The sequence below is a fragment of the Asterias amurensis genome, chromosome 6 (assembly GCF_032118995.1).
Source record: "Asterias amurensis chromosome 6, ASM3211899v1".
Classification (NCBI taxonomy): Eukaryota; Metazoa; Echinodermata; class Asteroidea; order Forcipulatida; family Asteriidae; genus Asterias; species Asterias amurensis.
Window position 1 is genome coordinate 10,037,110 of NC_092653.1, and position 16,204 is coordinate 10,053,313.

General features: G+C 38.4%; 2 protein-coding genes across 3 annotated transcripts; one reads left to right on the forward strand and one right to left on the reverse strand.

Moving 5' to 3' along the window:
• The first annotated feature begins 203 nt into the window (after positions 1-203).
• LOC139938173 (uncharacterized) lies at positions 204-8,497 on the forward strand. Of its 2 annotated transcripts, none has more exons than XM_071933564.1 (9): positions 204-222; positions 1,338-1,603; positions 2,095-2,265; positions 2,953-3,075; positions 3,480-3,638; positions 3,874-3,989; positions 4,690-4,795; positions 5,376-5,504; positions 5,996-8,497. In XM_071933564.1, the coding sequence occupies exons 2-9, from the start codon at positions 1,493-1,495 to the stop codon at positions 6,059-6,061; spliced, it is 981 nt and encodes a 326-aa protein (XP_071789665.1). In that variant the 5' UTR covers positions 204-222; positions 1,338-1,492; the 3' UTR covers positions 6,062-8,497. The 2 variants fall into 2 exon arrangements, with proteins under 2 accessions (XP_071789665.1, XP_071789664.1); XM_071933563.1 differs by lacking the exon at positions 204-222 and adding an exon at positions 232-417 and having other exon boundaries at positions 5,996-8,496.
• A 1,205-nt stretch (positions 8,498-9,702) lies between these two features.
• Positions 9,703-16,172, reverse strand: LOC139938172 (uncharacterized). Its single transcript, XM_071933562.1, has 10 exons — positions 16,122-16,172; positions 15,480-15,621; positions 14,749-14,901; positions 14,402-14,571; positions 13,807-13,943; positions 13,159-13,681; positions 12,584-12,650; positions 11,327-11,435; positions 10,987-11,165; positions 9,703-10,765 (listed from the first exon to the last, which is right to left on the reverse strand). Exons 1-10 carry the CDS (start codon positions 16,164-16,166, stop codon positions 10,167-10,169), a joined length of 2,124 nt encoding a protein of 707 aa, XP_071789663.1. The 5' UTR covers positions 16,167-16,172; the 3' UTR covers positions 9,703-10,166.
• Positions 16,173-16,204: the final 32 nt, after the last annotated feature.

Consider the following 16,204-nt stretch of genomic DNA (forward strand, 5'->3'; position numbering starts at 1 on the left):
GATAGGGTGCGCTTAGAACGTCTTGGAACCAAGGCTACTGTCAGTTGTGCATTTTGCAAGTGACACAAGGATTCGCTCGACCCCGCGTATTTTTTAGTGATGGTTTTGAGCAGTGCTATTATTTTCTGGGGCTAAGGTTGGTTGCTTGGCGTTTGTAATAAGGAATTTAATTTTGTAGCGACTAACGGTATCGACGATTGGGTCGTTTTCTTGCTGTTGCTTGTAAGGCTTCTAACTTCTGGCCAATTGTAATTGTTGTTTTATATTTGATTTCAGTCGCCATTTTCTTAGATGGACATACTGTCCTCCTGAAGCGATTTGTTTTGAAAACGATTTATCTAACTATTGTAAATTTAATCATAAAGTCATTGTAAAACTTCGATATCGACTTCCAATGGTCTTGTTGGTGGTGAGACGGTAAGTACATGGGATTGCAAGTGAAGTCAGACTCGGACCGGAGACAGAAAAGAAGAAAGAGACTCGACGAGTCGAGCCTTCCGCTTTCGAATTCGATTCGAGGTCGTTTCGAAGGTTCATTATAAAATAAGTGTAAAAAGGCCTTATTTATACATCCCAAATTGGGAGATTGCTTGCAGTACTGATTCAGAATCAGATCTAGATATTTGCTCAACTTTTACCACTTTCACCAGGGTGGCAGCATGGGGACCGGGGGCAATTTTGTTCTTCTATCTTATCTACATGATGATGATCTACACTACACTACACTACAGTACTTCCAAATTTCCATCCCTACCTAAATAACCCCTGCCTAATAAAAAATCGGAAAAGTTTCCGTATGGGATGGCGCCACCACTTTTTCATTCGAAATAAAATAATATACTATCTAATTTACCTGATTGATATAGGCCTATGCCTTTTTGTAAAAATGAGTGAAAAAGTGGTGGCGCCATACGGAAAGTTATCCAAAAAATCCCCCCCCCCCAAAAAAAAAGAAAAGCACTACGACAGTGGCAATTTTGATGTACAGAAAACAAAATAAAAATGGGTTCATTCAAACTCACAAATGACAATAATATATAGGAGCATGTTCTGGCATTTGAAGTTTGAACGTCACTTTTAATTAAGAATCTTGAATGAATCAATCAATCAATAGATGGATTGCAATATAACATGCGTCATTGACTGCCATCTTTGATGTATAATTTTAAACAAGGGAAAGTGCACGCGTGTATGCACTGCACATGCACTTTTCCCATGTTAATGCATCAAAGGTGGCAATCAACTGGCGTGTATTGTAGTCCATCTATACTTCACTTAGGAGCATGTTATTATTTTTGTGTATTAATTTTATTATTTGTATTTATTATTAAATAAAGGGCAAATCAGTGTCATCCAGCAATGTGCAATTCTTTGGTACAATGAACTAGAGCGACTTTATACGATCTATGTATGCCGGTAAGATGGATAGGACTACTCATCTTAATTCCTGTATAAAGTAAAACCAACAAAATGAAGTGATGACACAATCACCATGACAACACCGAGGTCCAATCACACTGGCAGAACATTGGGGAATGTTCGAGTTGGCAACAAATCAACGATCTTCCCACCGTTAGCAAAGACTCTCAGTGACTCTAATAAGGTACTTGTTTTGTCTTTAGTTTCAGGGATGAAATTGTCTTTGATGAACAATTCTTGTGCAATTGCTACTGCAACAACTTGAGTGGTCATAGACTCCTATAAGTACCATAATTATGCAGAAGTGCCCTTTGCTTTATGAAAATGTTCTTGACCTCTCAAAGATAAAAATCTAGGCCTATAGGGCTGTATTGCACCATATGGTTCGGCAAGCTTTTGTATAGCAGCCTCCAGATGGGCAAAATGTGCTGTGGGTAGGGATTGAATAAGGGTGTCTTGAATAATTTGTGTAAAGTTCATAGTTGGGGTTCCAAATTGACCATTTCAAGTACTTTTACAATTAAAGATTAATCAGGATGGCCAAAAGGGTGTTCGAGAAAGTGACCACTCTGCACTTAACAAACATGATTCTATGAATAACTTTCTTTGTGTACCTTTACAGTGCAATATTTAAAATTATTGTTTTGTTTCTGTTTGTCACTTTTTTCTCAAAAGGCTTTCTTCCAAGAGCATCGTCTTATGATCCATGGTGATGCACTATCTACCCCTTCCAAATCACCAGTAAAAGAGGAATTGATATCCCCAAGGTCAGTGACCTCATCGCGACCCCTGACCTCTAGATCTGATCCCAGCAGCAGGGCCCAAGAGGAGATGAAAGACCTCCATGTGAGTAATCTCAGCAGGCCTGGGCCCAAATTTCATAAAACCGGTAAGCCCAGACGAACCTTGCTTAGCAGAAACAGGTCACCAGTAAAAGACCAGTGAAACTACATTGCTACGACTGGTGCCCCAATCATTTTTTTTCTGTCATGCAAGATTTTATTGTGCTTAGCAAGTTTTTATGCTTACACTCTACAGGCTTTATGAAATTGGGCCCAGTAGAAGTTTGCCCCAAATTCATGAAAGTACAGATACTAATTATAACAATTGCTTTTGTGTTTATTGTCTGTTTTTAATGAGCCAAAACAGTAGTATTGTTACATGTGTCATGCTGTAAACTTTCTTTGACAAATTGCATGTATAACATTCTACAATGACTTTATAGACAAGACATACACACGGTCAAACAAGGACTTTCCAAATTGTATACCGGTCACAACTTTAACTTCACAAAAGTGTAATTTTAAATTCCTACAAGTATGATGTTCATCAAGATACATGCACTATAAATGTGGTCAGATTTATCACACCCGCCAATATTCTGTCAGGAAATTGGTGTGACTCAATGTGTAAAAAGCAAAAGTATTCAGAATTAGATTCAGAAATCGTTTATTTCCGGTTTTTGGTTCTAGAATTTAAAATGCATTAGTCGTGAATATAATTGAGATGTACTCATCTTTATTAATCCAATAGACACGTGACAAGCAGCATCGGAATCGCATCCAATCCCTACAGAAGGTGATTGATCAGCTTAAGGCTGAGCTTAAAGTCAAGGCAGAAGAGCTTACTCAAGTGCAGGCACGCCTGCTACAAATTGTGAGTTATTTACAGAACGTTGAGTTATTTAAAGTATTTCAATCATCAACAAGGATGAAAGTTTTCTGGATATTTTTCAAAATCTAGAAATTTTCTGAATTTAGTTTTTTACCTAAAATACCTAGAAAAAAACTATATAAAAAAATTAAAAATTGTGTGGCAACTCCCAGGCAAAATAAATAGCGCTGCCAATGGTGCCACCAGACTCTGACTGTATGTGCGATAAAGTTAAATGTTGTTAATGATTAGCATGTAGCCCCTTTTAATGCATTCTGACGCTTGCTGTGAAGGGAGCATAAGTTCCACTTTCTGTAGTTTTAACAGAGCAAGTCACAAACTGTATTACAGGATATTTTGTGATAATATCTTTACTTTACTAAAGTAATATTTGTGTGGTATCACAGGAAGAACATTATAAGCGTTTGTATGAAGAAGAAAAGCAAGCACACAGTAAGACGAAGGAGGAACTGACCAATACAAGAGATGAACTGAGGGAGAAAACCATCTATGCTGAGCAGTTGAAGACACAGCATGAACGACAGCTTGTTGATATCAAATCTATGGTGAGTCAAAGGTCTTTCAGAATTATTTGTCAAAGTTAAATTATTTTTTTTGTGACTAATCATCACACATATCTGGCATGCCAGATATGAGGAACTTGATGAAGATTTAGGAGGTATCATTTTATCTTTGAAAACATGGGTTTCAAAATCAAAACCATGGCGACAAACATTTTCATAATAAATACTTAATTTAGATTTTACACATTTAAGTTTGTGTTATGTTCTCTCTTTGCAGCATGAACAAAACATGTCATCACTTCGAGTTGAGAAAGACAAAGAAATCAGCGAGCGTGAGGCAAGAATAGAGAAGATGAAGAAACAAATGGGTGACATCTTGAGAGATAATTCATGGTACGTTCAGTTCAGATTATTCCTCCCAGGCTAAGTGTGACAATAGAACTCCATTATAGCTAGGGGACATACTATGGTTGACAGAACAGTTAGCAGTTAACAGCAATGGACTCAAGCTTTTGGTGTTGATCTTTTTGGCAGAGAATGAGTTTGTGTTCCGGTCATGACACTTGTGTCCTTAAGCTAGCCACATAATCATTGTTGCTGGTGGGACGTAAAGCTGTAGGTCCTGTGTGTTGTGTAATTCACGTTAAAAAAGAAGTGTATATGGCATCTAGGCTTCTAAATGCACCGTAACACCTTGTAATAAACCCTTATGCTACATAAATATGGTCTTGATCAAATTTAAACAAAATTTAAAAACCTGTCTTAGAATGTTTTTTGTCCCGTTCAAGTGCCTTGAATACCTTGTTATTCAGAGCTGCCATTTCCCTGATTCCGCTGCCAGCTCCCTGATTCTGCTGAAAGATCCCTGAAGCTAAACCAGTCTTTCCATATTCCAGCTGTGAACAAAAAAAGTCTTCCTGGTCATGGAAACTTTGTCCCTAGTATGTTGAATATCTCCCTGATAGTTTTACACAAATTCCCTGATTGATGCAAATGCTGGCAACTCTGTAGTTGTATAATGGTTTTAAATGAAGGTCCATCAAGCAGCTGGTTTTAATATCTTTCTGTGTTTCTTTTGAATTCATGTTATCAGGGAGCGTCAGCAACAGCTTGAGGAGTTGAGTAAAGAGTTAACCAAAGTATCTGATGAAGCTTCAGAATTGAGAATCAAGTATAAGAACGCGTCTTCCAAATCACAGGTATGGAATTCATTGGGTCCGGTCTTTTTCCAAGCCACGTCGTTGGCTTCTGCTGGTACAGGGATTCAAACTTAGGCCGAAGCCAGAAATGAAGCCTAAGCCCTTGTTTCAAAACAGAACGTTGTTTCGTACAGTTTTAATTAATGTAAATATCGATATGAGGGAAAACACAAAAAAGTTAACCACTTGTTGTCTACTTTCACATTAGCAGTTTTTGTTTCAGTGGTTATAATTTTTTTTAGGGTACCTGAAACCCCCCAATAGTATTTCAGTATGAATAGACTACTGGCTTATACTGAAAATAATTTAAGCAGATTATAGTTCCATTTCACTCAGCTTTGCCTCTTGAACTTGAACTGTCCAGGTTTCACCTCATGACTAATTTTGCAATATTGTATTCATATGCATCCAATATTTGTACAACAAGTAGTTCTTATAAAGCGCATTTTACAACGTAAAGTTTCTTGGTACCATTTTCAAAAGCAATACCTAGGCCTATCAAAGGCCCCCGGCAGGTGAAGTTTTTTTTTTTGCTCTTTCATCCTCCTAATTGAATCTTTGTTTGGTTTCTTAATCTTAGTCTTGTCAAAACTGCAGCCTCATGAAAGCAGACCTTGAGAAGAAGACTAAGAAGTTATCAGATAGGGAGGTCACGATACAACAACTCAACACAATCTGTAAGAAATTTGAAACACAACTAAAGCAACAGGTATGTGCAAATTATGATAAAGTCAAAAAACTATTTCAAGATGTATATATTATAGTGTTAACCCACATCGGCCCGATGCAAATTTAACATCTACTATATTTCAAGATGATCCAAATTTGTTCAAATGTCCGTTCCTTTTGTTAAGTTTTAACACTTTAAGTGTTTACATATGTTTGGTGATGACTCTGAAAATGAATGGCAATAAAAACATTACTTGGTAAGAAGTACAGCAGCTTTGAGAATTGTTTACTTTGAAGTACTGCTGAAGAAGAGCAGAGTATACTGTTTGAAACGTAAAGACCAAACCGGCTCTTTTCAGAGCCAACACTCCTTCAAAAGAGTTTGATTACATGGTTGTACCCGCAAGTTATTTATTTACTTAAAGTTAACTTTTACTAACGTTTGGGAAGCGCGTCCCTTCAAAATGTCAAGTTATTATGTTAAAATAGCCACTTTTAATTCTGATCCACTTTTCCTTCCTTCTCCTGCAGGATATACTCTTGAAGGATTTTGCTGTTAGTAAAGGGTACAAGCCAGACAACGATCCAAGAAAATGAATATGTGATGGAGTCTATATGGACACAAAGCATAATATTAGACCTTGTGCAACTGCGTCTCAGATCACCAATACTTGCAATACATTTTTATTGGAGTGACTGCCCGGGGAATGAACAGATAACTTCTGATAAACACCATCTTTACGGGCAACTTGAGTTTCACCACTGATCTCTATTCTATTGACTGGATGGGACATGTCGAGCGCATTGTACACGTTTGATGATTAATGTTGCGACACATTGTGCACTCGTTCTAGAGGGACTCTGCATACCACAAGCAAGTCAGATCATTCGCTCAGTCTCAGCGGCCAGGTCTATCCAGGACCGCCAGAATGGGTTAATCAGCTTGCACAGATTCTTGTTCAGGAAGTACGTCATTTGACAGTGTGAGTGTGATGTGAGTGTGATGCATGATGGGACTGAGCATTAACCAATGAGCGGGCTTGATGTTTGCCCATCCCAACGCTTTGGTTAAGGCAAGGCGCTGGGGCCGGGCGAAGTCAGAAACGTCAATGTTGGTCCATGGTCTATGCTGTAATTGCGCACAGTCTAAATCAGCAGATGGACATTTCCAGTAATCGAGATTTGTTTTATAAAACTTTTTAAGTCACTTAAATTATTGAAGGTGACCTTAATGGTGCTTTAGGATGGTTATGAAAAGAATAGCTCATGTACATTATAAGAGAAGTGTGTGTGTTCATGATTGCCGTGTATCACAGTGTCTTCTGTAGTTAGTACCCCATTGCTACATTCACAAACAACTGTAAAAGTCATTGTGTCAGTGCAACAAGGTCGTGTTTACTTGAAATGCAAGTTTTAGAATGTCAAAACGTTATATCTCATTTAAAGGGAAGGTATACGTTTGGTAATAACTCAGAACAATTATTAACTTAAAAACTGACTTGGTAACGGGCATTGGAGAGCTGTTGATAGTATAAAACTCTGTGAGCAACGACTACCTCTGAAGTAACGTAGTTTTTGAGAAAGAGGTAATTTCTCACTAAAATATTAAAAGACTTCTAGCTAGAAGTCTTTTATTCCTATCTGAAAGCACACAAATTCGTCCAACCAGGGTGTTTTTTCTTTCATAGTTTTCTCGCAACTTTGATTAGCAATTGGGCCCAATTTTTCACAGGCTTGTTATTTGATGCTTATGATGGGATACGCCAAGTGAGAACACTGGTGTTTGACAATTACCAAACGTGTACACTGCCTTTAAAATAATCCGGATGTACACAGAAAGCGGATGGACGCCGAGATACAAAGTTGTTGTACGTAGCTTTTTTGTGCGAGATACATATTAGTTGCAGTATCAAGTCACGACCTTGTTGCAACATAATGAGAATGTTGGGACCTTTTTTTATGGTGCACGATGTTGTTCCATTATAAAAATTTATGCATCGAGGTTCTCAAAAGTGTTCGTAAATATGCAATACTTAAATGCAGTCTGTAGACCTCCAAATAATACCAAAAAGTGTGCTTAATTTGTGTCATTTTACAATTTTTATTTGTGACACTGCCATTACAAAATTTGACTGTTCTCAGGAAAGCCCAACCACTTTACATGTAACAAATATTTATCAATCTTTAGAGCTGCAAATAAAAATGGTTGCAAGATTTTACCTTCCACTCGACCCAACCTGAATATACATTTCTGAATGTTTCCCACTATTAAATTTGTAATGCTTCATGGCAAAACCAGGCACTCCTTTCCAATGTGCTTTCAATTGTCACCTTACAGACATTTTTACTGGTAAAAATTGTGTCGAAATACAATATTTTTTTGTCTTAGGTAATGGAAATGGATAGATACAGGTAGCCAGTTTTGGGATATGGATGTACTATGGTAGACATAATATTGACAATAATCATGAAAACAAAACAGTTCCCTCATATAATGTCAACCATAACTCAAGAAAGGGTAATGGTCTGTTTGGGTGTTAAAACTGAATTGCCATAACTCATTGCTAGACCAATTCGATGTAAGGTCAGTTTTACAAGTTTTCAGTGAAGCATCCAGGTTCTTTTTGTGTAAACTTTCAAACAGACAGAATATCACGAGTTGGAATCATAGAGAATAATTATGAGTTAAATAAGGACGGACAAACTCTCTACTTCAAAAATATTTAAAAAAAACTTTTTGGAAGTGCAGCCATGACTCTGGGAACTTCACCTTTTTATAAACAGGCTTTATGTAAAAGCCAACTTTCTGTATTTTTAAACTGTACATGATTTGTAAATAATATTAAAAAGGATATAATTTATTCAAAGAAACCTATTTACATAAGTTTTGTTGAGCGTTATAGTTGATCAGCATATAATTAAGAACTCTTCCAGCTTGCATGTAAAATAAGAATTGCAGTGGAGGGAGGCAGAGGCAAAGCAAGTTTAACATTCAAAACAAGTAAAGGTTTTCCTATTGATTGTTCAAGTGCACTTGACGTTTGGGGTTCTCGCCGGTACTGGTTTCCTACACGCAATGTGTTAATATCAGACGTGCAACTTGTAATATAAAAAAAAGACAATGGACAAGCTTACCACCTTTATGCAGCATTTTCTATGGAACTATTTACTATAAAAAAGAAAATCCGCTCATGAGCTGAAAAGTTTTCATGCATAAAGTATGCTCTCTGGATGGAAACAATAAAAACTTGCCTTTTTTTTTTTTATATAAAGACAATTGTTTTTTCCTTCCTTTATTCAAGCCAAATTAACCCATTCAGTCTCCTGTGGCTTATTCTTTGATATTAAAAATGAAACATGCATTGCCTGTAGGGGATTCCTCTGCTGCGGCTTCCAAGGTTGTTAAGTTACATGTACTTATAAACTTCGGTGTGGTCCCTGGTTGAATGGCATCCAACTGGCAAACTAAGCAAATAGGGAGTTTTCGTTTTTCGACGATGGATGGTCCTGCGACGGTAATGATGACATTTGGCGGCTTTGAGGACGGTCATCCCTCAATTTCCACGACAGTACTTGGAATGAAGCTTCGTTGTGCTGAAAACGACAACGTTTGGCTGAAAACCGTCGCAGACCCATCCGTCATCGAAAACGATAATCCCTTATCTTCAACACATTCCCTAGTGAATTTAACAGACGTCACTTGTGCTGATTTTAAAAATACTGTTTTATATCGATAGACATTAAAGTTATTGGAGTTCTAAAATCAGGTCAGAATTACATTAATTGACAAAAATAGTAAAAAATAAAAATCACCATTCCGTCCAAAGTGAGCTGTGTGTATTTTTAATATGAATTTCAAATGTCGTGCATGGAGGTACAGAACATTGTTTGCTGTATTTATAAAACAATTTTTTTACAAGAAATAAAAAATTGTAAAAATCCACATTTTTGACATGTCTAGTGTCTTATTTTGTATTGTTTATGTTGGCAACAATTGTAACTGTAGGCTTTGAGTGCATAACAGCTAGGAACAAGATCAAGGCCCAATTTCATGAATCTGCTTAACACTGATTTCTGCGCTTACGTTAACTATTCCCCACTTGATATGCAAGCGCCGAATTTCTGCGCTAGCCTTGTAAGCGTAGAATGTCTAGTAATGTTGAAGCCAAAATTCAGGACATAATTCCCTGCTTCCGTAAGCGTCGGTTCTGTGCTTACGGTAAGCCAAGCCATGAAATTGGGGCCTGATGTATTTGAAAACTACCAGCCGAATATTACAATTTAGGGGGTTTACAGATTATGTGCATCACCAGAAACACAAAGCTACTGGTTTGGACACAAAATGGATTATTCAATCCTCACTTATGTGATTGCAAATACTTCTTTCATGAGAAAATGGTTTTGAGAAAATCCTGAAATCAGCAGAATCCTTACAAACTTGTGACAAGCAGGAGCAATAATTTAGTTATAGCCAGCGCCAAAGTCGGTATTTCTTGCACTGGCTGCCTAAAGCCCTGGACCCAATTTCACAGAGCTGGTTAAGCACAAAACTAGCTAAGCACCACAAAATTCTGCTTACCAGAAAAAGATTACCAGCTAAAATAACATTTCACATGCACAAACAGTGACTGGTATCCTGCTATATGTTGCTTAGCAGCAATATTTTCTGCTTAAGCATCTCTATGCAATCAGGCCCTGTTTCTTAATACAACAAGGTAGCATCACTCGATTCCATCCAGTTGTTCTTAGACATTTCTTCGAGAATGGTATTCCTTTGCAGACAGAGATCGGCGTGGGTCTCGATGATCCGCAGAGGGAACCTGACGTTACACACTGGGCACGGCAAACAGTCTTCTTCATCGTCACTGTCGACGACTACGGTCTCTTCTGATGACTGATTGGCTGTAATGTAACCCCCTGGTGGTGATGGCGTCGACAAGATCTGGACATTGGCAGGTGTCTTTCCAGGGTTTGGCGGTGACGAGTTAGGAGATAGTTGCTTCTTGGATGGTTTACGCGATGAAACAACCCCTTGATAGCTCGGCATGACAGCTGTGGGAATGTGACTAGACATGACGGACGGATCTGCAGGTGGCAGCGACTCTCTTGCTTGCCTCCCACCACGCCTGCCCCTGCCACGCCCTCTTCCTCGACCACCCCTTCCTTGGGATGTGTTCACCGAGGGAATAGGGCTTGGTGGTGAATCTGTAAAACTGTTTTGTGCCTTAGTAATGCTGCTTGCAGACTTAATCCCTTTGCAGTCCAGTATGTGGCCTGTAATTTGCCTCGCTGTGAACTTCACTGAAAGTGGATGGACGGGAAAGTGGAGGGAAACAAAAACTTATTAATAATCAGTCTTAACTTGTAAACAATTGTTTATTTTTTTAGGACACAATACAAAAGTTTTAAACTTATAAATTCCCAGCACATGACAACATCAATCATAAGTAAAAAATGCAAATTTAATATTATAATTAAAGTTTAATACCAGGGATAAATTAAAATACTTTGATCCAACTTACGGAAGCATTTGGGACAGTCTCTGAACTCCATGGGGGCAAGATCCAGTAAGGTTGATGAGCTGCTGTTAGGGGATGGTGCGCTGTTGGTTTTTGTCTTTAGCTTCGTCTTTGGCTTAGTATTTGGCTTTGGCTGTAAGTTTTGTCCGTTTTTCACTGCTTTTGGGACTTCAGGAGGAGACCTTGAATACAAGAAAAAACAAAAAAAAATGAAACAGGAGTAAAATCGTAACGAAATCACAACATGGTTCAATTTCATGGCAATAGGCAATGCAAGTCTCGCTCTGTCATTTCTAATAATTGTCAGTGAAGTGTCCCTCTGAAAATCAAGTGTAAAACTCACCTGTTGTTGACTAAATAATCTACTCTTGCCACCGCTAGCTCTTTGAAAACTTTCTTCTCTTGCTTGCTAAGTTTGCGTCCAAGAAGTCTCTGTAAGCCTGGCCGAATGTCTGAAAGTGGGAAAACGATCCATGAGTTTGGTTTAAACTAGATGCTAGAGGCAGTTTTAATGTACAGATTCTTCATTCAAATACAAGGACAGCTATGGCTAATAGCACCAAATAAGCAAAAAAGTACATTTTACAAATAAAGGCAAAAGTATTTGTAAACTTTACAGCCAGATACAAAACTCTCATACTATACACACAAATGGAATAACAATACACTACATGTATTTAAGTAATCAACATTAAACACAGTCAACAATCAACAAGATACAATGTATACAACAAATCAAAAGTAAATACATATACAAATTGTTGAATAAAAGACAAACTATACGAGAGACCTGACTACTATTAATTATTTTCTGGTAATGAAACCAAGGATGTCTTGTAAGTGAACTTAATCACCGAGGAAACCTGTGAACAAGGGTGTGTGCCATGTGAACCAGAAACACTGGGGCAAACCCAACAATCTTAAAGTGTTTTGGGTTCTTTTATATGCACTACAAAGTCTAGTACAACAGGCCTACAGCTTACTGTCCCATCAGGGCCCAATTTCATATGGAGCAGCTTAAAAATCCTTGCTTAGTAAAATCAGATTACTGGCCAAGACTCCACTCAATTGTTATGCCAAGTAAACCACAGCTAAATACCAGTCACAAGCAATGTATATGGCATGAAATTTTTGCCAGTAACATGTGAAAATAAGCAAGCTATTTTCGTGCTAAGCAGCTCTATGAAATTGGCCCCTGAAGGATAAAGCAATCACGGTAAAGTGTCTTGCTCGCAAGTGCTACGACTGTGACTCGAACCCACACTCTGCCGATTTCGAAACACCAGAGCTTGAGTTCGGTGCTCCTAACAACGCAGCCACGCAACACAATGACAGGGCAGAAGCAATTACAAACAATCAATACAAATAAGCAGAAAATGTAACAAAAATTTAAAAGCAGAATTGGGTATTTACAAGAGATACAAATAAAAACAATATGGAAATGGTTCAATAGATGGACATTTCCATCAGGGATATTATAAACCATAATTTATAGCAAGATGACCATAAAATAAAAGTTACCCATATTTTCAGTCACAACAGACAAGAAAAGAGTGGAAATTAATTGCTGGAGACATTCCATTGATGACTCCCTACTTACCACATAATTTAGAATCTAACAGGACACGCCCATGGGACTTGAGGAATTCTTCTGCAACTTCTTCAAACTGAAAAAAAGTGTATAAAAAAGAAAACCCAGGTGATATATTGCAAAAATAAACAAGGACTATTATTCAAATCAGCAAATATTTTTTGTTTAAAGCCATTGGACCCTTTTGGTTCAGAAACAAAAAAAGTTCACAGATTTACAGATAACTTACAGGGTTTACAGAAGGCAATGGTGACAGACTTTTCTTGAAATATTATTCCCCGAAATGCTTTACTTTTTGAGAAAACAGCAAAACAATATAGATTCTCGTTAACAAGAATTACGGATTTATTTTAAACACATGTCATGACATGGTGAAACGCGCGGAAACAAGGGTGGGTTTTTCCGTTGTTTTCTTCCGACTCCGATGACCAATTGAGCCCAAATTTTCACAGGTATGTTATTTGATATAGAAGTTGTGGTACACAAAGTGAGGGGCCTTGGACAACACTGTTTACCGAAAGGGTCCAATGGCTTTAAGCGGTTCTCTACCAATTTCAGCTTAGCAGGTTTACTGTTCTACTTACCTCTTTACATCTCATCTTGGTTGGGGATGTCGCGGTAGGTGAGTTACTCATTCTTTTAGTTGGAAGTTTTGGACCAGCCAACTTCTCCCGTTCTGTATGACCTTTCTTGACCTCTGCCCTTCCCTCTCCTACGACCCTCTGCCTGATATTGTTAGGCTGACCCTTAGACTTTGGCGATTTTCTATGAGTTGAGTTCTTGCCGCCATGGATACGGTTACCAAGGTGATTCGAAGGAGGAGGGGAGTTCATTCTTTGGTTTTCTGCATCACTATCTCGTCTCCGCTGATTCGCAGGGATCTTCTCTTGCCAGCAATTTTCTCTGCCCGTGCCGGGACTCTTGGCTGTATTGCTACTCAGTGTACCTCCGGAGGGATTATCTGATCGTCTTGGAGTACCTTTACTGTTGGACGAGGCAAGCACCATCTGGGCCGACCGGCTGAGGGAGTTTGATTTGTCCGATCCACTATCTGCAGTTGAGGCCATCTTCAGGAGTCGGTTTTTCAGTTCTGCAGTCTCTCCATCACTGGAAATTAAAAAAAAATATAGTTTGTATTTCACTGATACACCAATCAGCGTGCGACAGGCACCAAAATATTTCGTGTGAGATCAAAAGTTAAGTATTTAATTGTAGCTTGTTCTGTTTTTTACCTGTACTTCTCGCTGTTTGTAGCCGTCATGACTTGTCTCTGAAAGCTAGAATTTGTCTTCCAAGAAGGAGACAGAACCATGCGACCTCTTGGTGACTTGTTGTTTGTGGTGGGTGTGGTCCCAGACTTATGATGAAGCTGAAAAACAAAACATACTTCTTTGTTTATAAAAATTATCATAAATAAAATGATTTTAATCAGGCATGACAATTTTGGTTGGTAGAGCAGAGTGCACTACATGTACCTTTTCCCAGTTTGTTCGAAGCAGTTACGGTTAAGTGCCTTGCTCAAGGGCACAAGTACCATGACCGGGATTCGAACCCACACTTTGCTGCTGACAACACTGGAGCTTGGGTCCGGTGAATAAGACGGCATGTCCACAACATGCCACACACAAATGCCACATGCTTTTCCAGGCTACTAAATTTAGAATGTTGCTGATTTTTTGGAGTGGAAAACAATCAGAATTCAGATTAAAGTAGGAAGCCAGGGATAAAAGTTAAACAAGTTGTAGGAGATCAAAAAAGTCACAACGTAGGGACAAACCCAAGGCAAAACTAAAGGCAGTATTTAGAAAGAATTGGATTAGAAAATACCTTGGTCATTGTGGGTCCTGGGCTGACAGTTTGATCTTGGTCTTTCTTATCTTCTAGCGACCGGAGACGGATGAAGGCTAGACCAAACTGAGAATCTTTCTTATATGGCTGACTGCATACTACTTTAATGCGATCCCATTCATCGGCTAGACTTTCCTCAGTCAAGTTGGCTTTACAGGAATAAAAAAAACATAAATCATAACATTATGGAAACTATGGATAAATCACAAAGACAACTGTGCTTACCAATTGCATATTTTTGCTCAGCAGATTTGTTAAGCATAATTGCATCCTTAAGGGCCTCTTAACTTTTTCTTTCAATTCAATTAACCAGTCTTAGATTTTACCTTTGGTGAACATTTTGACGCCGCATTTATTCTGTCCGCTTTTGCATTCCATTGGCGACATCAGCATAGTAGCTGGGATTAAGGTCACAAATCTATTACTGGACCAGGAAGATTTCTGGACAAGTATCTCCACAAAGGCTGATCCATAGTTGCCTGAAACAAGAATACAAAAAAACGCATTTGGTTAGTTGAATAGCGCCCTCTAGGGATCTCGTTTGATTTACATACCTTACTACGAGTTATGTGATTCTCTAATGAATGGTACAGATAGATCTTTACTCTTTTATACAGTACCGTTGTTCTGCTCCTCTCTGTGTTAAAATTGTAGTGGTGGGCAGGGCTATACGTAAATCTTCTTTTTTTCCACAGTCCAGCAAAGGTGAATGCATCAACAAAATTATTTATGACTAATTATGGGGCCATCATTGCTGAAGTGCAGGCTTCAAGCATGATGCCAGGTTTCCCAACTGTTCATGTTATGGGGTCCTGCAATAAGTTGAATGGCATTTTGACTGTGTTCTTTCTCTGTGCCCTTGATACTCCATTATGATTTATTTTAGGGGAAATTTGAACTGGGTGGCAATTTATATCTTTGCAGCTCAGAGTTCTTCTTTTTCTTCCTTGGTGAGTACAGTCCACCGATTTGGTATTACCTACTTTGTTATTGGCAAAATTGTGAGTTCTCGGCGCGCGCCTGCCCAGAACCGCCCAGCACTATCCACAATACCTACCAAGATCAACGTAGCCAATCTTGGCTGCTTTCTCCAGCTGGAACAGTGCCTGTATGGAGCCTGATCGGTCCCCTGATGAACACAGCCAGCGTTTCCATTGACTGCTCTGATGTAGCAGATTCTCTACCTTGTGAATAGGATCCTGGAAATCACAAAAGAAATTCGAAAATTTTTAGTAATTTACAACAAAGTCACGCGCCAAGTTTGCTTTTACCAATTTATTTCATTCACTGATTCAGTAAAAAATGATGGCAGGATGAGGATAGAGTTTGGGGAACATGTCTGTATCATGCCACAAATGTCATTCGTTATAAAATAAATTGGTTTTTAATTTGGTCAAAAGAGTCAAAAAGATATTCTCTTTTGGTAAAAATATGTGCACCCCCCCCCCCCCCCATTCACCCGCTTCATTCAATCATATACAGTACAGTTTTCCCCATGCCATGATAACAACGCGCTAATTAATAATATTATAACATGAATAGCGTGTGACCCCCCTGGGTTTGGGTGAAACAAACATACACAACGGGAAGAAACAACTCAAAAATATCAATACCTTTATATTAGTAAATACTTCCTTTCAATTAATGCATTAATTGACTTTAACTTAAAACAACACTTTTCACCCAAAATGTAACAAACCTGAGAACTAAACACGATGACTTCTCTCAATTTAACTGGCGCCATGTTGAAATACCGCGCCAAACTTTTCCCTGGTACGCGGC